At 40.5% G+C, this 23,841-nt stretch overlaps 1 protein-coding gene and 1 long non-coding RNA gene across 4 annotated transcripts in view; one reads left to right on the top strand and one right to left on the bottom strand.

The window, feature by feature from the left end:
* klf5l (Kruppel like factor 5 like) overlaps positions 1 to 23,841 on the top strand; it is a 67,925-nt gene that overhangs the window by 43,346 nt on the left and 738 nt on the right. Inside the window, exons 4-5 of one of the 3 annotated variants that reach the window (XM_030068213.1) lie at positions 3,468 to 3,651; positions 21,156 to 21,176. In XM_030068213.1, coding sequence (XP_029924073.1) covers positions 3,468 to 3,646 — 179 coding nt within the window. In that variant the 3' untranslated portion in view covers positions 3,647 to 3,651; positions 21,156 to 21,176. Of the gene's footprint in view, positions 1 to 3,467; positions 6,671 to 21,155; positions 21,177 to 23,841 lie in introns of those variants that run through there. The other 2 variants (XM_030068212.1, XM_030068211.1) reach the window with 2 other exon arrangements.
* On the bottom strand, positions 5,500 to 23,724 carry LOC115371088 (uncharacterized). Its single transcript, XR_003929320.1, has 3 exons — positions 23,713 to 23,724; positions 20,241 to 20,247; positions 5,500 to 5,567 (listed from the first exon to the last, which is right to left on the bottom strand). It is a non-coding gene; the product is annotated as an uncharacterized LOC115371088 (long non-coding RNA).

The raw sequence follows: 23,841 nt of genomic DNA, 5'->3' as shown, positions 1-23,841 counted from the left end.
AAAAACGTCACCATTTATCAAAAAAAAAAAAAACGTGTCATCTACTGTTACAAAATGAGCCCTGGCTTTTTTGTAACATTTTTTTTTATTATCTTGGTTCACAAAATGTTCAAAAGATTATATCTCAGAAATGTTGAATGATGAAGTTCATCCTTTTACTTAAATCCCTTTACTCCCCAGATGATTTAATGATTTGTGTGATTGTGTGTGTGTGATTGTGTTGTGAGTTTTTAAAATCAACTTTGTTTGCGCTCATGCCGTCGATTCTGAGATGTTAATTTCCACCTTGGCTATGAAAGATGGCAGTTTTTTCCTTGTTGTGTGCATACCGGCCTATTCAATAGAGCCTTTTCCCGTGTGTTGATGATTAGCTCACTATTTGGCAAGGATATGTTGCGTTTGGGTGTGGTGGGGTTTGCAGATCTACTCGCCTCGCTCGTCCTCGGTGCTTTCAATCTACTCTTTACGTTTTGGACATGTGGACATGTCGTTTGCCGATCACCGCTAATTGAGCGTGATGTTATCGTGAACTTGGGGCTCGGGTTGTCTTCATGCATCCTTCCACCTCACACTCTTTTGTTTTTGAACTGCACTTTGCCTGTTAAATATTACAACAAACGCCTGACAGAGGTTACCAGAAGCACATTTTGGGAATTGCTCCTGGTTTTGCTGCTGGATAGAGGAAAACCAACTCCTGTGTAAGGAAAGTCACTATTGGCTGTCCCAAACGTTGCTAAATGACATCATCATCTAATTTGTGCACGAGGCTGATCTGCACGATTAACAAATATATGGTATTAAAACAAAATCATCATTTGTGATTGGCTGTACTGAATGTTGTATTGCATATGCACTATTCATATTCAGTTTTTGAAGCTTTAGTGGTGTGTGTGCTGGTCTCTTGTTTGGAAGTGTGAAAGGGACTGTTACAACATCATGTTTTCGTCTCCTTGCATTAGTGTGTGATCACAGATATTCTCCCAAAGATCAGAAAAAGTGACGTGCTACAAAGTCGCCGAGTTGGCCACACCGGTGAAAAAAAACCTGAAGGAGCTGGTGATGAGGCAGGAAATGGCCGAGGCTTTCTGATTGGCCGAAGGTGTCGGCGGCTGCAGTTTGTCAAAAAAAAAAAAAAAAAGTTGTGCCGAGGCCGCCGGCAGCATTTGTGATATCTGATATGACAAGTCATCGTCAAGCACTATACCTCTCTTAGCCTTTGACTGCCTCCAGGTGTGTCGTAAAACACTTGGGTTTACTGAGGGATTGAGTAATATGTACACAAACACACACACACACACACACACACACACACAGAACAAACTGGTTAGCTCTTTGATAACAACCTTTAACCTCCAAAATGTCTCATGAAAATTTCTATGCATAAAAAGTAGCCTCATAGTCTCTGTCCTCCCTCTTTTTGTTCCCACCAATATCCCTCCACACACACACACACACACACATTCTTACTCTGACAGTCACAAATGAAACAGTGTAAATAAAGGTGTGTCTGTTACCCCTCCACTTAATTGTTAGTGTAATAGACTAGTAATGTGACACACACACATCCATGCACACACACACACACACACACACACTGCTGTCAGATCTAAATTGAGACTGAATTTAGATGTAAAAGTTTGTCTTTTTCAAGCGCACGGCTGTGAGTTGTTGCGACTGGCTCTCAGCGTCCATAAAGCCACGGCTGCCAGGACGACTCCACTGAGTCAAGTGAAGACATGAAAAATGGAATTAGGGTTACAAGCGTTTTCCATAACAGCTCATACACACACACACACACACACATACACACACTTGGCTCAACAGAGAGAAGTACCATTAGGTAAATAAAGGTGTGTGTGTGTGTGTGTGTGAGAGAGAGAGAGAGAGAGAGAGAGAGAGAGAATTTCTCTGCAACTCCATTGACAAAGGAGAGCACAGCAACAGCGATATCTCACTTGGGTCCAGCAAGTGAGATATCGTGTGTGTGTGTGTGTGTGTGTGGGCAGTGACAGTGGTTTGGCACATCGTCTCAAACCTAACACAGTCAGATCTTATCGCGCTGTTGAGCTTCATGAAAATGACTGCAGTGTTTACAGTAGGGAGCTGAACAAACCGCAGGCACATACTCGCTCAGCAGCTCATAACTGCCATTAAAAAATGCCCTGATAGCGATTCATACCGCTCACACACAGGTTCATCCCCGTCCACCTGGGAGACACACACACACACACACTCCTCTTGATGTGATTTGGACTAAAGGAAACCACCATCTGACTTTTCTTCACGGTTGCAACTAATGATTTTTTTTTCCTTTTCAGATAATCTCAGTGGTTCCTTTTGATTAATCATTTAGCGTGCATGGCTTCAGAATAAAGCCACGGTCTGATGGGAGGTGATCAGAGCCCCTTAGTCTGACCTGCAGTCCAAAAGAAATCCCAAAGTATTCATTTTGTAATGATATGAACAGAGGAAAGTTGCAAAGGTGTTTTTAGCATCTTTGCTGGAATCAGCAAAATGTTTGGTAGATAAATTCTGAAAACATATAATCAAAATTCTAATCAGTTAATTTTCTCTACGACTTAATTTGCTACTTTTTTCTATTTATATTTGTTTCATTTAGCATCAGAATGGAGGAATATTTGATGAAAATTGGATGTTTTATTTCACCGTCTGAATTAAATTCACTTTTTTGTACCGTACAGTAGAAACACTATTTTTCAGTTAACCCTCCTATTATGTTCAGGGCCAATGTTTAACGTCTCTAAATAAATGATTAACATCATTTTTTTTTTTTTTTTTGCTTCATATTTAATGAGTGTTCCTAATGTAATGGGCACTACCGGGTAAAGATGAAATTGACATGATGATATGTTTTCAATGTCCTGTACACACTTTGTAATGCATCGGTTATAAATAACAAAAATCTGTACTTAGAAATAATATAAAGCCATTAAACACCAAAAAATAATATTTCTTTCCAATTTTAGGTCAATCAGTGAGATTTTATGGTGATTTGCATATTTTTCCATTGTCGCGTAATAGGAATACTGGATGTATAAGTGGGGTGGTGGGGAGTTATGTTTTATTTAAAGGGCTATTTAGGTTGTCAACAAAGAAACATAAAGTACTTGACACATAAACTTTGATAACAATTTTAGTTATAATAATTTTGTGGAAGTTTAAACTGCAGGGGTCAAATTGACGACAAACATAAAAGATGTTCAAAAATGTGAACATAACTGGAGGGTTAAGACATTCTTTGGCTGCATGCTGTGTGCTGAATGGTTTCGTAGCATGCCAATCTGTTGTTGTTATTGTTGTCGTTTTTCTCTCACAAAATGATGAACCAGATCAGGTGGATGTTGCTGCTGGATGCTGGGGGTGCTCGCTGCACGCCGCCTCTGGAAAAAGTTGCATTAATTTCCACAAAAATGAAATGTCTAACGTCTTCCTGGTGTCTGCCGCAGGTGAGAAGCCGTACCGCTGCACCTGGGAAGGCTGCGACTGGCGCTTCGCCCGCTCCGACGAGCTGACCCGACACTACCGGAAACACACGGGCGCCAAGCCCTTCAAGTGTGTCGCCTGCAGCCGCTGCTTCTCCCGCTCCGACCACCTGGCCCTGCACATGAAGCGCCACCAGAATTAACACACATATACAAACAGCCCATGCAAAAACACACACAGATACACTCCCACACACTTACATTACATGCAGTCATCAGAACTGTGGTGTCAAGCTCCCATGATGCATCTGGGACTCCTGATCTGCAGGTTTGCGCCTGGAAAAAAAAAAAAACATCCTTCTCCTCACGACAACAAGGAAATAATTCTTTTTCTACAAATTTGCTGCCAACTTCACCACCATCACCTTCATCGACATCATCATCATCATCATCATCATCATCATCATCATCCACTGTCATTTTGAGGTATGAACTTTAAAGGGGAAGTGGACAGAGAAGGCGTGTCCACGTCTCTGTCCCATGTAAATTTGTGTTTATATACGATGTGTGCATATATGTGTCTGAAAATACAACGAATGTACTGAGATTTATACTTGACTTTTTTTTGTCTGTTTGTTTATTTTTACATCTGATGTTAATATTATTAATATTCCATGTTGATAATAGTTAATATTCCCTCGAGCTGAGAATGAGTAAATAAATAATCAACAGAAACTATCAGAGAACTTTCTGTGGAAAAGTTAATGATCTCCTAGCAGGACCCGTGCGTCCGCACAGGTATTACCTGTCGAGAGCCTGGAGAAACACAGCCACTTGCCAATGTTTGTATCCGTGACAGCACCGGTTGCCACGACGACAGAGCTCCATTGACGACAGCTCGCGGTTCGCTATGCAGTTTCTCTTGAGTGCTTTTCTTTTTCTTTCTTTCTTTCTTTCTTTCTTTTTTTTTCTCCTCCCACTCCTGTTTGATCAAGTGAATAGACAGTCGGTTGCAGTTATGTAACCAGTGTATTTTTCCGGTTGTTGTTGTTACGTACACTTAAAGTCAGACTGGCATGTTAAATTAGCCTTGTACTGGAATTCAGTTTTTCTCTTTTGCATATAAATATAATATGATTTTAATTTCGGAGTCAGCTGTCGTCTGTCTCTGTGAAGCCGGGCGGATCACTTCACCTGCCAACAGGAATCAGTAGAGAAAACACAAAGAACAAATAAAGAGTTTGATTCCAAGAAATTAAACATCCAATATTTGCAGAGAAAAGAGGCACCTTATCCTTAGAGATGGTTGATATTACAAAAAAAAAAAAAAAAAGAAGAAGAAGAAAAAAAATACTTATTTGGAAAGAATAATAAGCAACATGCAGAAGTGGTTGACAAAAGGCCTTCAGTTCATTTCAAACTTGATTTCAGTCTCAGGGTCCAGACAAGACAGGTCTTTATATAATTACACACAAAAGCACAACAAAAGATCAGATCATGGCTTGAAAAAAAAAAAGAGAAATATGTCTTATAAAGAGAGAACGGAGCCAGTGTGTGCGCAGCTGGGATTGCATGAGCATGAGATTACCTAAAACAGTTCAACTTGATCTCGAGTCATATTCTCATGGCATCAGAGGCCACTCTCTGTAAGCTTGCATTTTCTACTTTGACCACAAGTGTGCAGTGTAGAGTGGCGTGCAAAAAGACAGCCGCGTCTGTACACACACTGAACCTGCGTGAGAGAATGTTTGCATCGTGCGGCACTGCCTCTCAGCATCATCATCCTCTGTCGTTTGTTCTGTAATACAATGTCCAAGATTTTTTTTACGTCGCTAGACTCCGAGATCATTATCAGGTTATTATGAGTAAACGGCTGCAGATGAGTCATGGCTGCTTGTCTCTCAGCGCAGCAGCCATTCAGTGAGAGTGGGTGTAAGTTTGTGCTTGGGGGGGCAAAAAAAAAAAAAAAAAAAAGCCCTCTTCACAGTGTTTTCACACGTTCTGTGCTGGTGTGACTGCAAATATCATCACTTTGCAAACAAAGTCCAACCCAGCTAAAACCGACCTTTGAAACTAGAGCTTCACTTCACTAATCCTTTAATTGTCTTATATGTGTTTATGTGTCTGAATATAACTCCAGCTGATCTGAATTTAATTGTCTTATATGTGTTTACAGTTTTATAGATAGATAGATATTTATATATATAGCCTGGGGTTCAGGGAAAAAAAATCAAAATTTGAATCTCTTTAAAATACAGAGGATCCAGTCTAAAAATACATTAATAAATACAAATGTAAAATTGTCCAATATCATTCTGTTAACCACAAATATCCTACTCTCTGTTAAAAAAAAAAAATATACAAGAATGTGTTTTAATTATGTATATTTTATTTATCTATCATTTCCTGAGAGTGGGTGTCGCTCTTTTTAAATTTTGGATGTCTCATTTTGGAACTCCAATATTGTCTGAACATAACTCCAGCTAATCTGAATTTTATTGTTCTTTTTTAATTTGAAAGGAGTCTGTGATTATAGTCCTGTCTAAGCCCATATTAATCTCTTAATTTCTATCACATAATATGGTTGTCCAGGCTGATATTACACTCATGCAGAGTGTTTGAACACTCCTGGTTTGTAAATTTAAACCAGGCTTGTAATGACAAGACTTGTACACATGTCCCCCACCCCTTGCCAAAATAATAATAATAATAAAATAATAATTCAAATTAGCTGTAGTGGCTCTGGGCTTCCATCGCTGATCTCAGCCTTTAGATTTTACTGCTCACTGTTTTCATTCCTCAGCCTTTGCTTTGTTTTCTAGCACTTCTCTGCCAATAAGAATATGTTGAAATAACAGGAGGAGTCACCCGAGTCCAGGCACACACACAGGCCTGCACTGAGAAACGATGCTGCATGTGGCTTTCAGCGCTCTTTAAAGGAAAAATCCACCCTAAAATGCTTTAATGTTGTCAGAAACACAGCTACTGATGTTGAAAGTTTGTGCGTCTGTTTCTGTTTTGGCTCTTGCCAGGTGTATTCCTCATCTTTGGCGAACGCAGACATGACATCAGGTATCATGTTGAGATATTTTCCAGATGACATATTGTTGAAAGGCATTCTGGGAAATGTAGGAAACCACTAGCTGAAGCAGATGTGGGTGAAGGAGGTTGAGGGAAAGTGGGTTCACCTCAAAAAAGAAAAAAAAAAAAAAACCTCCTGGAATGAACTGCACATCACAGATATTTATCAGTGGAAGAGTATCTGAGGGTGGATTTTATTCTTTTAACACACCAGGGTCAAACTGTGTGTGTGTGTGTGTGTGTGTGTGTGTCTGTGTGCGTCTGTGTGTGTGTGCCATACGGGACAGTAGAGCAGCTGCCAGAAAGTTTAGACAAACCAAAGAAAAATTTGACAAATCACCTGACATTGTTTAAAATAGTTTTAATGCTGTAAGCCCCACCCGCCTGGGATGCTGAGGAGATAAAAACGAGCAGGTCAGCTCAGTCCAGTATGTGTGTGTGTGTGTGTGTGTGTGTGTGTTGATTTGAGGGAAACACATCCTGTTATTTCAACACTATAATCTGATATTTTTATTGTTGTTCCTTCCTAAGGAAACAAGTTCTCTGGTCTCTCCTGCGAGGGAGCGCTGACCACCGACTGTGTACATACTGTGTACTTTTATGAACAGAAGACTTTGTAAATATTTGTTTGGTTTCCTATTATAATATTAATAATTTTCATTGTTTTTCTTTTCTTGTGAACAAGAGCGGGAATTTAGATCTGGTAGTGTGAGAATGACTGTTTAATTGTGTTTGGTTTTTATACTTAATGAGTGTATGAGAATGAATCAATTCATGTACAAATTTTTTAAAAAAGAACAACTACAGTTTATTTTTTGTGTTTTTTTTTCCGTTTGTTTTTGTTTATTTGTTTTGTTTTGGTTGAGTAAAACAATGTGATTAAATACCACAATAAAAAACATTCATAAACAACTACTGGATTGTTCTTGTGGTTTTTTGTTTGTTTGTTTGTTTTTGTTTATGTTTGTTTTTTTTGGGATCGAGACAAATTGAGTGTTTTTGACTCCATTTTAACAATATTGAGAGATTCAAGTAATATAACTAAACAAATAAAACAGTAGAAAAGTCATTTTAAAATAATTCATAAGATGTAATCTTTAAAAAATGCAGTTGCTTTGAGGAATGAATTAGGACACCCCCACATTCAATGACCTAAATTATATCCAGGGGTGTATTCAACGACGTTACGATACGTAACGTTGTGTGACGTCTCATTGAATGATCTGTTTGGTTGTAACATTTTGTAACAGAGAGCAACATGCCTCACAGGTAGTTTTCCTCCGTTTTGTGGGCGTGTCACAGGTGTTATCCAATCAGCATCAGCCTGTATTGAAGCCTCCGTGATTTAAAACGACAGCGCTTCATTAAGGCTTCCAAGGTAGTATTTAATTGTGGCCAATGCTTCAGATTTTACCCATCATTTGAAGAGGTAAAAGCACATGTATGTGGTAAGTATCAATCAATCAATCAATCAATCAATCAATCAAACTTTATTTATATAGCGTCAAATCACAACAGAAGTTATCTCATGACGCTTTACAGGTAGAGCAGGTAAGGACCACGCTCTACAAATTATCAGAAACAAGAAACCCAACAGATTCCCTCCTGAGCATGCTCTTGGCGACAGTGGCAAGGTAAAACTCCTCTTTAACGGGAAGAACCCTCAGGTAGAACCAGACTCAGGGTGGACGGTCATCTACCTCTACCAGTTGGGTGGGAGGGGAGAGAGAGAGACAAGGAGACAGAGACAGGGAGATAAGGACAAACTGGGACAGCAGACAACAGCAGAAACAGCAGGGTATCCTGAACAGGTAATCTAGATGGAAGTGACACGCAGCATCTAGCCATCTCATCTGCAGCTGGATGACCTTCCAGGATGAGCAGGACAGTTTGACCTAGACAAGACACAAAAAGCACAACGAAAGCAAAGGGGCAGTGGACTCTGGAACAAGCATGCACAGAAAAAAAGGGGTATGGGGGGGACAGGAAGAAGAAGAAAGGAAGAGGGGAGAGGAAGATTAGAAGAGAGGAAAGTGCTCAGAGCATGATATGAAGTCCCCCGACAGTCTAGGCCTATAGCAGCATAACTAAGGGCTGGTCCAGGGCAACCTGGGCCGACCCTAACTATAAGCTTTGTCAAAAAGGAAAGTTTTAAGTCTACTCTTAAAGATAGAGAGTGAATCTGCCCTCCGTACTGAGATAGGAAGATTGTTCCACAAACGGGGAAGGCTTCAAGTTTACTTAGTTGATGAGTTTCATTTGGCTTTACAGATACGTACAACTGAGTATCGTCCGCATAACAATGGAAGTTCACAGAGTATTTCCGGATAATATTACCTAAGGGAAGCATATATGAGATGAATAAAATAGGGCCAAGCACAGAGCCCTGCGGAACACCATATTTTACCTTTCCACAGGAGGAGGATTCGTTATTTACATGAACAAACTGATGTCGGTCTAATAAATAGGACTTAAACCAGTTTAAAGCTGTTCCTTTAATGCCAATTAGGTGCTCTAATCTCTGTAATAGAATGTGATGGTCGATGGTATCAAAAGCTGCACTAAGATCCAATAGCAAGTATGATGATAGATCTGACATAGATGATTGTTTTTCTTAATAATATGGCAACTTTTATTCAACTTAAACTCATTTGTGTAGGCCTGTGGTACAAATCTTGGAAACAATGTTTAACAGTAACTGTTTTTTTTCATAGTGGACATTGAATGTATTGCAGTACCCCTATAGTTAATGATCCATGTAAAGTAATGTCCTGCTCAGACAGTTCTTCGGCTACAATCGCGAGGAGAATGACCCTCTCAGCTTCCATACTTGCAACGTTTGAGTAATGCAACAGGTTGTTCAGAACTTTATCGTTTCTGTTAGCTTGACGTTACGTACCAGTACGTCTACGCTGAATACGGCCCATGTTTATCAGAGCAGGTGTAAATGATTAGAACATCATTACAGAGCATTGTGTGGGCGGCTTGCCTCACTTAAACCTCACACATTAAGTTTGGTTTGCTGTTGATTGTTGAAGTGGGAGATAACACCATGGTGAGACCCAAAGAGCTGTCTGAGGCCTGTAGAAAGAAGATTGTCGAAGGTTATGAGTCTGGTAAGGGTTTTAAAAAGATCTCAAAACAGTTTGAAATCAATCATTCCAGAAAATAATTTGCAAGTGGAGAACATTTAAAACAACAGCCAACATGACCAGGTCAGGCCTTCCAAGCAAGTTCACCCCAAGAGCAGACCGTAAGAAGTCTCCAAAAATCCAAAAATATCAAACACTTGCTACAGCTGATATGAAAGTGCATGCATCAACAATCAGAAAGAGACTCCACAAGTTTAACTTTCATGGGAGGTGTGCAAGGAGGAAACCTTTGCTGTAAAAAAAAAAAAAAAAAAAAAACATGAAGGCAAGACTGACATTTGCCAAGGAACATACAGACAAAGGCTAGGACTTGTGGAACAATGTGCTTTGGACAGACGAGTCTAAAACTGAATTCTTTGGACACAATAAAAAAGGGCATGTTTGGCGTAAACCAAATGCAGCTTTTCAGCAGAAGATCCTCATACCAGCTGTGAAGCATGGAGGTGGAAGTGTCGTGGTTTGAGGAAGCTTTGCTGCAGCAGGACCTGGCCAGCTCACCATCATAGAGTCCACCATGAATTCTTCAGTGTATCAGAGGGTGCTTGAGGAACATGTGAGACCATCTGTCAAAAAACTGAAGCTGAAGCGGAACTGGACCCTGCAGTCAAAGCCCAGATCTTAATCCTACTGAGATGCTGTGGGTTGACTTGAGACTGGCCGTGCAAACAAGAAACCCTCAAACATCACACAGCTGAAAGAACTGTGCATTGAGGAGTCGGGGAAACTGTCTCCCAGCTGATGTCAGAGACGAGTGGATGGCCACAAGAAACATCAAATGGGGAAACACTCGCTATTGGGGCATAGCGCTTCCTAATTTTTTTTTTCTCATTTGGAAAACACATTTTTGTTGATTTCTTTTGTTTAATAAGTAAAACAAGGTTAATTTTTGTTGTCTACCTGCAGTTACATCACCTCAAGCTACAGATGCAAATAAAAACAAGATCAGAAAATGTTCACATTTCTTAATAAAGAACTGAAGATTTGATGGGCTGTCCTAATTTTTTCATGACTGTACTTTGAATATTATATGAAATCACTATTTTTATCTTATACTCAAGCAAATGTTTTGACTGAAATGCTGCATTTATAGCCACATTTTATATCATGTCCAGAGAAGAAGAAGAATCTCGCTTTACTTTGTTGTCTAATTTTATTTCATTTTCTCCAATTTAAAACAATCTACTTTGAAACCCTTGAATCTCAGGGCTATCCTTCATGACATGACTGCCACTTTTCTTTGTGATGAAAACGTATGAATGTTGAAGTATTTGTACTGCAGTGTTCACCACCCTTTTTGATTTAAGGAGACACTTGATCGCAAAAATCAAACAGAGGAACAAACAAGAATCTGAAAACGTGACAGTGTAGAAAACACTGTTCTCTTTATGCCAAAACACAAAATCCCTGACTTTCCTCATCGAATTCCTCATCTTCTTTCTGAGGCTTTTTTTTTTTTTTTTTCAAGCTGAGGCACAGAGGCTGAGACAGAGCTCCTGTGTGGAAAGTTACAAGAGCTCTGCACTGAGCCAAACCAACAAAACTGCTCCAAAATGCAGAGACGTCAGCTGGGCGGCTGCCTTCACTGCCAGCATGTTTGTACTGCAGCGGTTTATTCCCACTGTTTCTCCTGTACTTCAGCCCATTCTGCCAGGTGAGAACGACGTCATCTGAACTCTGGTGGCACCAAATAACCTGAAAGTGTCCCAAGGGAGCCGTGGTGAAAACATAATCTGACCTGCTAGAGGAAACCAGGGCAAGTCAAGTCAAATTTATTCATAAAGCACATTTCAAAACAGCCGAGGCGCTGCGCAAAGTCAAACCAGGCTAGGATTGTGGGTAAAAGGAGACAAAATCAATCGTGAACTGATGGCCATCTGTTTCTCCATGTGCCCTGAACTGGTTTTCAAACTCTGGTTGGCACGTTATTATCTCTGCCAGGTGGAGGTCTAGAGGAGATCATGTGTTTGTCTGTCTGCCTGTAGTGGTTGTGGTCAGTCAAAACCTTTGAAAAACTTTTGTTTCTGCTACTTACGCTTTCTTTTCATTCATTCATTCTGCTGCTGTCTCTCTTTTTTTAGACAGGTCGCTGGCCAGGCCAATCAGCTGTCAGGCCGGTCCGCTCCTCACCTGACAGACCTTTTTTTTTTTAAGTCAGAGAGACAGGCCAGGCCAATCAGAGGCCAGCAGCCTGTGAGGAGATCAAGACGTGATTGGCTTGTTGTGATTAAGACCCGCCCCAACAGTCCGAGTGCGTTGTAAACACAGGCAGCATGTGGAGGAGGGCGTGTGGTGACTCGCGTGTGTCTGTGTGACTGTGGAGGAGAGGAGGGGAGGCAGACAAAAAAGGTTGCGTCATTAAATTGAAGTTGAAGAATTAATGTTTCCATGGACCCCAACCCAAATCCGGGGAAAAAAAGAGGAAAGGTGGTGCAGAAAGGGAGAGAGAAAGAAAAAAGGCACTCGAGGAAGACGCTGCCAAGTGCCTCAAATCCCCCGCCCCACCCCCCTTTGCCGGTGCACCATCAAAAAAAGTGATGCTTCTGCAAGTGAGCTATCTAAAACACACTGGTTCTTCTCAGTGTGAGGTCCTTGAGGCCTTGTACACTCTCAGTTAGAGTTGCATTAACACTGAGGATTGGATTTTAGAATAGAAATATAGGCCCTGGCCTTGAAATTCAAAATTTTGAAATTAAAATAAGGACTGAAATTTCAAAAATCACTGATTTACAAGCCACAGTTTTACTGCCTTTGAGATGAATTGTTTGTGCAAACAAATGGGATATAATCATTCCATTATCCTTTAGTGAAAACAAGGGCACAACAAGTGAGAAATTTACTATCATACTGTATAAACTATAGTCAATGCAAAACACTATAATTCTATGTTTGCTTTCCAAAGGTGGCGGTGGGGTTGATGTTGACTTTGAGTCCTGTTGGTGCTTCAGAAAGAGCGGCCAGTGCACAGCCATTGGCAGAAGGTACACAACAATGTCTACAGTGGGGCATGTGATTGGTGGCACATGAGACTTGACTTTGTCAGTGACTGATGTTTTTGAAATAAGTTCACATAGGTTGAAGTTGCTGTTGGCCTTTATTCGTACTCTTCATTGTTGCATATGGTTATGCTTGGCATATTATATTGACTGGCAATATAAGCTGGCATCTAATTGGTTTGCTGACAAGATAATACAGTTTTTCACTTGAACCTAATCCCATAGCATTATGTCAGGAGTCATGTTGTGACTGTAGTACTGAGGTGAGAGGGTTCAGTGGTATGTAGGGGAGAGGAAAGGACTGGAGTGGACTGCTGCTGATGACTTATGTGGTGAATACCCAGATGTGAGGAGAGAGAGAGATTGAGAAAAAGAGACCTTTAGTAGTAATTTTTGATTTCGCTGTTTTAATTCATGCTCATTGTCTCTGTCAAAAGCCATATGACCTCTGGCAAAAAGCCAGAAATGGCTTCTGAACCAAAGTTTCCTGACCACTGGTAATAACATGTGTAATGGAGTGTCCCTGTAGCTCACCTGGTAGAGCACGTACCACACATCAAAGCTGAGTCCTGATCATAGTGGCCTAGGCTTAAATCCATCCCTTTGCTGCATGTCTTCCCCTCTCTGTCCCTGCTATCACTATCAAATAATGTGTGCAAAGAAGTGAAACACACTCAGAGACAACAAGAAAAAGCAAAACTCTGCTTCAGTCATTTAATTTGTAATTTGATGTGTTTGACAATATAATTGGCTGCTCCTGTGTTTTGCTCAGCAAATTGGGTAGCCTACTACAGTCTGGAAAAGGGGAGATACGCCTGGAAGAGGTCTGACCTCAACTGAATGCACTCTTCCAGTTGGACAGTATGAACCTAAATAAACTAAATACAAAAATGTGTGCAATGCCATCTTCAAGATCAAGTTCATTTAAAGCCCAATATCACTGTTTTCAGTCTCAAAGGGTTTTACATGTCCAACAAACAAAACAGGACGTCACCTCCTGCCTTTCTCCAAATCACAGGCAAGAAAAAACCTCCTAAAACGGGAAAAAATGGAAAAAATCTTGAGAAGGACCACAGAGAGAGGAAAACCTTCCGGGCCAGCCAGGTGTGTGATAGGTGCCGATCCAGTGAGAAAATTACAAACATTACAGTCATGATGCAAAGGAAACACACAGCCGCCGCAGCAGCCAGGAACATGGTGGTGACAATGATGATGAGGATGACAGGGCGGGATGAAGAGGAGCAAAATACAAACTAATCACTAAATAAGAAGTTGGCACCTCCCCTACAGTGCCATCTACCCATTCAGATAGTTTCTGTGTGATTTGGCACAGTTTCCAGTCTGTCTCCCTCCACCTCGCGGGGCTGGAAGGTTAGCCGCCTGTCATTAGTGCTCCTCTGGGGGACAGAGACAGTTTCCCGTTGCAGTTTGTTTTTTGGTAGGAAAGAGTTCCCAGCAAGCCTCACCTCCCTCAGGGCTGTGGGTTCTATCGGTTATCCATGTTGTTTTTGGAAAGAGCTGCTGCTGCTGACTTTTTCACATGTAAATTTTTGACGGTTTGAGCTCCATCCAGTCCCATTATATTGGCGTGAAAGGAGACACACTGGAAACCTTGCCAAATCACACAGAAACCATCTGGACTGGGGATGTATTGGGGGGGGGGCAGCTCTGGCAGCTCTTTTTTTTTTTTTTTTTTTTTTTTTATGCAGACGCACCCTGACATAACACGTCCGTGCACTCGGTGAGTGGTGTTAGAAAGATGAAAAATAGAAAGAGCAAGGGTGGCGCGGAGAAGGCAAGAATTAAAAAGAGGAAAGTTCTGGAAACAGACCCAGCCAAATGTGCTAAAATTGGCAACTTTTTCACTAAAACGAGCTCGCGGTTTGAAACGACAAATGAGGACGATGAAACGGGTAAGGCAAGATGTTGAACTTTGCCTGCAAACCACCGTTCGAGTTAACTAATTATCAAGCCAATGAATTGTGTGGCCTTGTGGCATATAACATGACGTTATATAATTTGAATAATAGGCTAGTATGATGCGACGCTGCATAACTGGGAAACTTTGTCTTGTAGCCCCTCAGAGTCAGAAGCAAGATCCAGCACCAGGCATGAGCCCACAAGTCCAGAGTGGGCAGGCAGGATTGCTCATTGAGTCACTCACTCACTCACTCACTCACTCACTCACTTTTATTTCATTTTTAAGGTTTGGATATCTGTGAACACTTACTTGAACAGAATATAGATTCTGATATTGTTGAAAAGGATGTGTTGTAAAGAATAATGTTGGAGATGTGCACTCATGTTGCAATAAATCCACATTGTGAAGCAACCCTTACTTGCACTGAATTGGAAATATTTTATAAAAATACACTGAATTACAAGGCTTTACAGAACAGTGCGCTATTGTAGACTTAACATGTGAGGTGATAATTACATGATCTTAATAATAATAGGTCGTAATCTAAAGCGGGCCGGTCTGAGGCATGAAACTCCGGGGCTGCAAATGAGTCCCACTCCGGCCCTGGTGGGGATTCATTTGCAAACTACAGGATATAAATACTAAATTTCTTGGATTTAAGAGCATCAATTTCTCACTTCCTGAGGGTTTGACTTTGTTATAGATGTGGGGTCTCGGCAGGGCAATGGCAGCATCCTGTGTGGGAGAAAACAATACAATAGGTAAGATATTAGAGGTTATTGACTTTTTTTTTTTTTTTTTAATCAAAACAGAGCAGAAACAGAGTTAATGATCGTTCTGGCATCGACTTCTTTGCAGGTTAGAGACACTTGATTGTCTTTGCATGTGGTGGCAGGTGAAAAGAAACCCTGCTGGGGCTTTCATACACAAAAGGAGAAAAAAATCTGAGCCACAAAGCAAGAATAAGATTAGGTTTAAAGGCGGCAAGGGTGGAGTCCTCTGCTGCATTTGGTTTGCATGTAAAGTAATCATTGTTTGTGCCAAGATGCTTTCACATTTGCCTCACCAACAGGGACGACACCCTTTTTGTTAAAGCAACAGTTGTGTGTGTGAGGGTGTCGTGTGTTGTCTGTGCATGTGCCTGAGTGGTTCACTGTTTACAGAAAATGTCAATCTCAACAAATCATTCAGCTTCATATTCACTGTTAAGATCTTGTTTTTCCTCAAACAAGGTAAAAAAAAAAAAAAAAAAAAATCTTCCAGTGGGATGAAATAATCCCACTTGTTTCCAGTGCAGTTTCACCTGTCAGAAAAAGCTGTGCGTGACACTGAGCACCAGAGGCCAACAATAATATCAGACTACAGCCGCGGCAAAGAATGTGTCACAATAAGAATCAGAAATACTTTGTTGATCCCCGAGGGGAAATTGGGTCCGTGGCAGTTGCTGAATTCTCAAGAAAAGAATTAAAGTACGAGAAAATAGAAAGAAATCTGAAATATAAAAATATATGCTTTACAATTTTTAAAGAAGTATGTGCATTATATATATATCGTTGTACCAAAGGTATGTGCATTATGTGCATTAAGTCTCAAAATCTTCATTAAGCCTACAAAATATTACAACAATAAATATAGAAATAAGAAATTGAGCATATAAAAAAAAGTTTACAGATACATATATATATACACACAGGGGTATTGCACTGTTGAGCTGTTGGTTAGATGAAGGACTGAAGGGACTACAGTATTGATGTTTAATGCAAAAGAAAAGTGATGATGATGATGATGATGATGATGATGATGTGTGATGTTTAATAATGTTTTGTTTTTTGTTTTTTGGTTTTTTTTTTTCAAAAATGATCAGGCACAGTGCTGGGTAACATCTACAAGTTGTTGAAACAGTGCAGTCCATTATGTGCATCCCATATGTAATCGTTTCCCTCGTTTGCCTAATTTAATCACAGAGGACATGACTCAGGTTGAAAGGTTTAGGAGGAGGGCAGTGTGTGTAACCTGTCATCCAGGTGAAGTGGCTGGACCCGAGGGAGGCAGGTGTGTTTGAGCTGTCCTCCCAGCCTCAGGTGTGGTCATGTGACTGCTTCAGCAATGACTGCACACGTGACTCTGAGCCACAAATGTTATAGTGAAAGCAGCATTTCTGTCTGACTGGGATCTACACCAAGTCAGAAAGTGTTTGACCCATTTATATATATATATATATATATATATATATATATATATATATATATATATAATATACAGAAGCTGCAAAATGTTACTCAGATCCCATAATCCTCTTTGCACATTCAAAGAGGGTGACACCACTGCCATCGATCTCATTCACATGGTGGCCATTTCACAGCGACGTCCTGCTCAGGGTGGGAGGCTCAGTGCTGTGATAACATGTCACCATGCTGAGGTCCAGGCTGCACAGCGTAGAAACGTCGGGAATCTGACAAACTGCTGTCACTTCACCGCTTCCCGACTGATGAACAACTGAAAAGACAAGGCACAGTGACAATCCAGTGGGATGTGGGGCATTGTTTTTAAGGTCAAACAACATTTTGGATCACACATTAGCTACCAAAAACACAGTAGACAGCACCTGATGTTAGCATTCAGCCACTTCCTAAGCTCGTGGAGGCAGGCATGGCACCAGGCCTGGTGAAGACTCATTCCTCAGCCGGAGAGACGCCTGTCAAAACTTGTCTCACTGCTCACGCTCTTCACCTGTGGCTTTCAGGGACTTGTCTTTCAATCCTCTCTTCTAGCTCATTTCCATGCATTTTATTTTTTCTGTATGTCATTTTTTTTTTTTTTTAAGACCAAGTCTAAACAGTACAATTTGGAACTTGGGTGACAAAAAGTCAGTATCTTTGTTCCCACACTCCTGTGTTTCCCGGTCCACTATTCTGTGCGCCGTGCTGTTTCTAGGGGGTCAAATTTGACCTGTTTCAAGTTCAAATATTTTGAATCCAGCTCCACAGCCTGGTATCACCAAATGGTCTATAAATAGCACCCACTCGTAAGTTCATTTGGTGGAGTAAACTGCGTTAAATGAGACGCGGAAAGCAAAACATGGGTGGTGACAACACGTAAAATGACCTTGGCAGTGGCTAACGACTTATTATTTGAAGCCTTTCTCCAACTGAAATATGTAAATATTAGCTACAAACTTGAACCCATATCCTGTGTGGTGAAAAAAGTCTTTTAATTTGAAAGATGGAACTCTTGCTGGAGGACTCAGAGGAACAAATATGGCATGATTTAGTTTGGCAACATCAAAGTACATCACTGCACTGATGAAAAACAAACAATAAGGCCCTGCTGATACTCATGTCACTACAGACTCTGTAGTCTCAGGTTCAGAGTTGAGTTAAGGTCACGGTTACAGCTACATAATGTGCAGATGTTCAGCAAATTAGCAAGTGTCTCCACATTTTGTCACCTGATAATTATACACATAATATTTATGTCTTTGTGCTGGGTGTGGGAGACACGACAAACACTAGTAATTAATCCTGACGTTTGGTAATGATCAGCCTGGTTTCTGCACTCTCCCCTTTCATCGTCGTGTGAGTGAGCCAAAATGACTTGAGGTTACCGTAAACTGAGGCAGGAGCAGCTGAGTTTGGCTCCCGTGTCAGTGCTCTGGACCCCCGAGGTGATTTTAATGAAGCTGCAGAAGTATTAAAACAGTTTAGATGAACGCTGACAAATGGGTCAAAGTTGTTAGATTGAAAGAAAACGTTAACTTACTTGGAAAGCCACCGGGTTAGTGGCTCCTTCACACTTTGTTCCTGTGTTTTCAGTGACGCACGGCCTGAGCAGGCTTACAGACTGGGAGGGGACCGGGAGGGGCCCCACACCACCAGGACCCCCAGTCGCTCATCGTCTGGTCAGTTTGTGTTCATGTAGAAATCTAAAACACAGAGTCAGATCGATACATGATCTTCAGACAAATCTTCACTGTGATGCTGTAAGAACCACCACGCATGGTTTGTTTCTTCGTCTCTTTAAAGTTTGGGGCTCTCTGTCAGCACGTGAGCCATCTCTAGACGTGCTGTTTCTATTGTGCATCTATTGGAGCGCCAGATAATAAAAGGTAAAAATAAAGGAAAACATTAAAGAAGTGTCTTACCTCAGACACATATATATTATTATTATTTGGTCAAAGTTTGACTAACAACTTTCTATATCTGCTCCAATGTCCTCATACTTTGTTCTCGTAATTTAAGCATCAGTTTCATTTAATTTAAACTTGCACAGAAATATTTTGCATGAATGTGTATCGAAAATACAGGAGCCTGTTAAGAGGAATTTTAATATTGTAGAGAAGAAGATTCAATTAAGGTCTGCTTTGTTATGCTTTTTTTTATTATTTCTTATTTTTCCGTACATTGTAAGAAGGGGCAGAGAAATTTTCATTTCTTTCAGGGAATGCTTTATGACTTATTAATAAAAGTACACAGCCAGTCTACTTTTGTTTGTGTATCTATCAGCATAATTGTAGTTTTGCATTTTGCATATTTGTTTTCAAATCAGTTTACCAGTCTGATTCCAGTGGGTTTTGCACATTTCACCTTATATTTTATCATTTAAATATGATTAGTTTTAATTAGTTAGTTAGTTAGTCAGTCAGTTAGTTTTTATTAGTTTCACTCGTTCATTATAATCTGGCCAGGTTAGCAGCAACACCTCCTCATGCTTGATATGTTGACAAATTTGACTAAAAGACTAAAAGTACATAATATCATTTCAGTTAGTTTAGTTTGGTCTAGTTTTTATTTTTTTATTTCAGTTAACTAAAATGATTTTTATACCTAGTTTTAATTTTTAGCTTTAGTTAACTACAATAACTTTGGTAAATATTCATAATTTCATTAAACGTGTGCGTGGTGGAGGGGGGCCCACGTGAGGTTTGTGCCCCAGGACCCCATGATCCTGTGATGTGGCCCTGCACACCGCAACACCGTAATATACATGAAATGTTATGTCATTTTAGCCAAAGTTAGGGGTAAATTGCTGCGGTCTTTAGGTAAAAACAGTCACACCTACACCTACATCCACCTACAGGTTTTAGAAACATCATTTATTCATCAGTCACTTTCCTGAAATGTGCAGTGTTTCCTCCTGGCAGCACGTACGACACCTCGCAAAGTACCACGGCCCAGTCGGCTGCACGAGGACCGGCAGGACGAGTCAAAGTGCACACGAGGTGAAGTCCCTTGGGTTCTTTCGGTGTGATTCACAAAATCGCTCCGGCAGTCGGTGCCAGCAGAACCCACAGAGACCCGAGGCCTGAAGGCTGTCAGGGTGCACGGGTGTGGCGGCAACGGCTTCCATTTATCACAAGGTGTTTAGACAAAAGCGATAGCTGCACATCGAGCCGTGCCTGAGCGTAATGTGAGAGGAGGCCGAGGGACGGGAGCCAATAGGGTTGTCGTAACAACCCGCAGTGCTTGTAAACGATGTGACTTGTCACTCAGACATGCAGACAGTGATCCCTCGGTATTGTTCAGTTTAAAGAATCTGTTCAAACAAGACCCACCTCAATAATAACTATACCATTTTGTGGTAATTACATGATTAAAGAGTACAACGCCCCATCAGACAGAGAACAGGGAGCATATAGAAGATGCAGAAACACCACACTGCTGTTGTTGAGAAAAATCATTTTTACTGCACCATCAAACTACAACCTGTGCTATTTTTAACTCAGTGCCAACTTTGGACCTGAAAATAATAGATGAATAAACTACTGTTCTGTGTTTGGGAAGAAATACTCCAAGGTGTCCAAAGTCAGGGTGTGTTGTGTAGCCACATAACTGTGACAAGGATTATGTTTCCTGATGTGAGTGATAAACATTTCAGAGGATATCATATAATCTTCTTTGTGGTTATCCATCTAATTTGCTCATCCTGCTTTGTGAAATATTCCACTGGTTGCCAGATTTGCCTTTAAGTTGACAAAGTCTGTCTCATATTCAGTGTTATGTTGTTTTTGGGGGGATGAGATAATCCCTCTTGTTTCCGATGCAGTTTCACGTGTTTGGGATTTTTTTTCTGAGAACAAGTGTAAATATGTTGAATCGAGGCAGGATAAGGCACCAGAATATGATACTTGATTCAAGAAAATTCTGGATACAAATTGATGATCATAGGAAGCAAGTGGGATTATCTCTCTTTAACTTGTTTGAAGAAAAACAAGACTTGAACACTGAAGCTGAGACCAGATGACTTGTTAAGCCAGTGCACAACGAAACAATCTGCAACAGCAAACAGCAGCTGATCCTGGCAGCGTGCAGGCCAGTGCAGCCGCCGCTGCGTGTCTGTGCAGCGCTGCAAGCCGCCAGGCTGCACTGCCTCCAGATCAAATAAACCTGCGAGGTTTAATTGTTTTTTTGCATCTATGTGGTTTGTGTCTGTCTGTCTGTCTGTCTGCGTCCGTCTGTGTCGCTCCGAGTGTTAATGATTGTCTGACAGCGAGTGCCATAAAGGCCAGAGCAGAGCACAGGTTCTGGTCATGAGGCCAATAAAACCATATAAAGCTAACAGCATGGACACACACACACACACACACACAACGCAATCTCATAATGCACTATGTTTACCTGCAGCTCTGACAAAAGTTGAGCTACAGTTTAAACTTTTTGTCAGACAAAACTCGCCCTCCTGTTCACCTAAGTAAAGTTGTAACACAGACTTTATTAATATACATAAGGACCTCACACTTTATTTGGTAGTACATTATTTTCATTACTTTTCAACTATGAACAAGGGAGACATTTCCCTGTGTGTGGGCGGGGGTGGTGGTGCTGGTTTTAGAGTTTACCTTTTTTTTTTTGGATTGTCATTATTTTCTTTGTATGTGTACCTGTTTGTGGAAAAATGGCTATTTTGCTTCAATAAAAAAAAATGTTTGGGCAGTACATGGGGCAGAGAAGGATCATTCACGTGTAAACCAAGAGTATATCTATCTATCTATCTATCTATCTGTCATTTCATTTTTATTGGACCGGTTCGAGGGTCCCAAGCCCATCCTGTTTCATTCCAAATAATTTACAAATCACTCGGACTTACTTACATTACTGTGGTCTTTTGTCCATTTTGAAGACTGTCGAGGTCGTGCATTTGCTCCCTTGTCTTAGCTTTATTATTGCGTTCCACCGCATTTTAAATCACACCAGACTTTTCAGTCATTTTCATGATTGAATTAAGTATGATTCATTTTGTGTATTCATGCTTTGCTTTGTTCATGCACTATATTCTGTGCAGTTCTTCATGTTTACTTCCCCATTGTGTCCTCTTGTCCTTTTTGAATTATTTAAGATCATGTGTAAAAGCTTTGGCAAACCAAAATTTAAAAAAAAAAAAAAAAAAAAGGACTAGAATTGACATTTTAAATGAGCAGCTTTCTGCTTTGACACTGTAGATTTTTCCAACAATAATTCAGCTTTTACCTGAGTAAACTTTCAGCAAACTAACAGTATCTCCACCTCAGCAGGATGTGTTGGTGCGCCGTCCTCCCCGATGAGATTCCTGCAGGTTTGCTCCGTCAGGCTCCCATCCTCTGTTGCAGTGCGCCCCCGTGTGGCCGACAGCTGCACTTACAAACGCACTGGGGGATTATTCTCTGAAGGGTTCATTATTTAGTCCACACCAGGACACGAGGTGTGTGGATTCACTTTGAAATCCTCACCGGTTTTATATATTCTTTGCTCTCATTTTATCTGCACTTGAATTCATGAATTCTTTCAGTCCATCACATGTCATTTGAGTCTGTGTTTTTTTTTTTAGTGTGCTGCCACACTGCAACAAATCTCGATTTTAACATGTCATTTAATGTCATCTTTAAGTATTCAAATCTTGTTTTTCTTCAAATGAGGTAATCTGCTGTTTAAATTGTTAATACTTCTGTTTAAATTGTTCATATTTCTATTTTATTATAATCCTTGTTTACAGTGTTTATATTGCTTACTGCTATTTATCATGTGTATACTGTATATTTCTTCTAAATTTGCACATTGACCTACCTCTATGCACATTTTATACACCCATGCACACGTTTTTTTTTTCTGTTTTGTTTTTTTTGCACATTGCTTTTTGCACACTGGGTTGTACTTAGATCTTTTTTTGTTGTACTCAGATCTTATTCTGTTGTACTTAGATCTTATTCTTTATTTTATTTTTTTTATCTTTTTTTATTTTATTTAATCTGTAATCTGTGGATACTGCTGAAAAACTGCAAATTTCCTGCGGGATGAATAAAGTATCTATCTATCTATCTATCTATTAAAAAAAACTGCCAGAGGGATGAGATAATCCCACATTTTCCAATGATTTGTTTTACCTTGTTTTACATGATTTTAACTAAATGACATTTTGCAGTGTATATTTTTCAGTAGATTATGTTGTGAGGAGCAGCGGTTCTCAGGGGATTGCACGCTGTGTGATCTTTGCAGGATGGGGGAGTAGCAGCAGTCCTGAATTTCCTCCATTTGTAGACATTTTGTCTCATTGTGTCTCGCCCAGTCATTAGAAAGGCCTCTGTAGCCTCTCCAGCTTTGTGTTTCTCTGTAAAGTTTCGTCTAAGGTCCTGTGAGTGTTGGAGCCGTGGTTCACACCAACCAAACTGTCTTGGCCAGTAAGCAGACACACCTCTACAACACACACTTGCAATCTCTTTGCCTTCATTGAAGCTGCTGACTCCATTAGGTTTTGGGGAAGTCATTAACACAGAGGTTCACAACCTTCTGCCTCACACAAATATGTAAGATTGGATCATTTTCCTCAATAAATAAATGAATAAGTTTACACTTTTTGTGTCATTTGTTTAAATCAGTTCCCTTTATCTGGTTTTTAATCTAGTCGTGTTTTAGGTCGTAGCTGTGTAGAAACAGAGAAAACTGTAAAGGGTTAAAAAAAAAAAAAAAAAAAAAAAAACTCTCAGGCAGCACTGTCCACAGCAGGCTTCTCCACTGTCATCTGTTTTCCCAGGACTCCTCTGTCTGACATGATCAGCTGACTGATGTGGGAATATGTGCTCAGTCTGTTTCTCTGACCTTTGACCTCCTGATTGCCAGTAATGTGGGTGATGTTGCTGCTGAAGCTCATCCTACCACTGCGCTGTCAGCTACATGCCAAGCAGTGAGACGTGACTGCAGAATCCAGACACCAGGCGTCAGTTTGCACCAAAAACATTTTTATTCTATAAAAGAAGTGGTGGGGGAGGGGATAATCACAACTGT

Source organism: Myripristis murdjan, chromosome 14 (assembly GCF_902150065.1).
Source record: "Myripristis murdjan chromosome 14, fMyrMur1.1, whole genome shotgun sequence".
Classification (NCBI taxonomy): Eukaryota; Metazoa; Chordata; class Actinopteri; order Holocentriformes; family Holocentridae; genus Myripristis; species Myripristis murdjan.
Note: the sequence above shows the minus strand (reverse complement) of the source record. Positions and strands in the feature narration are given on the sequence as shown.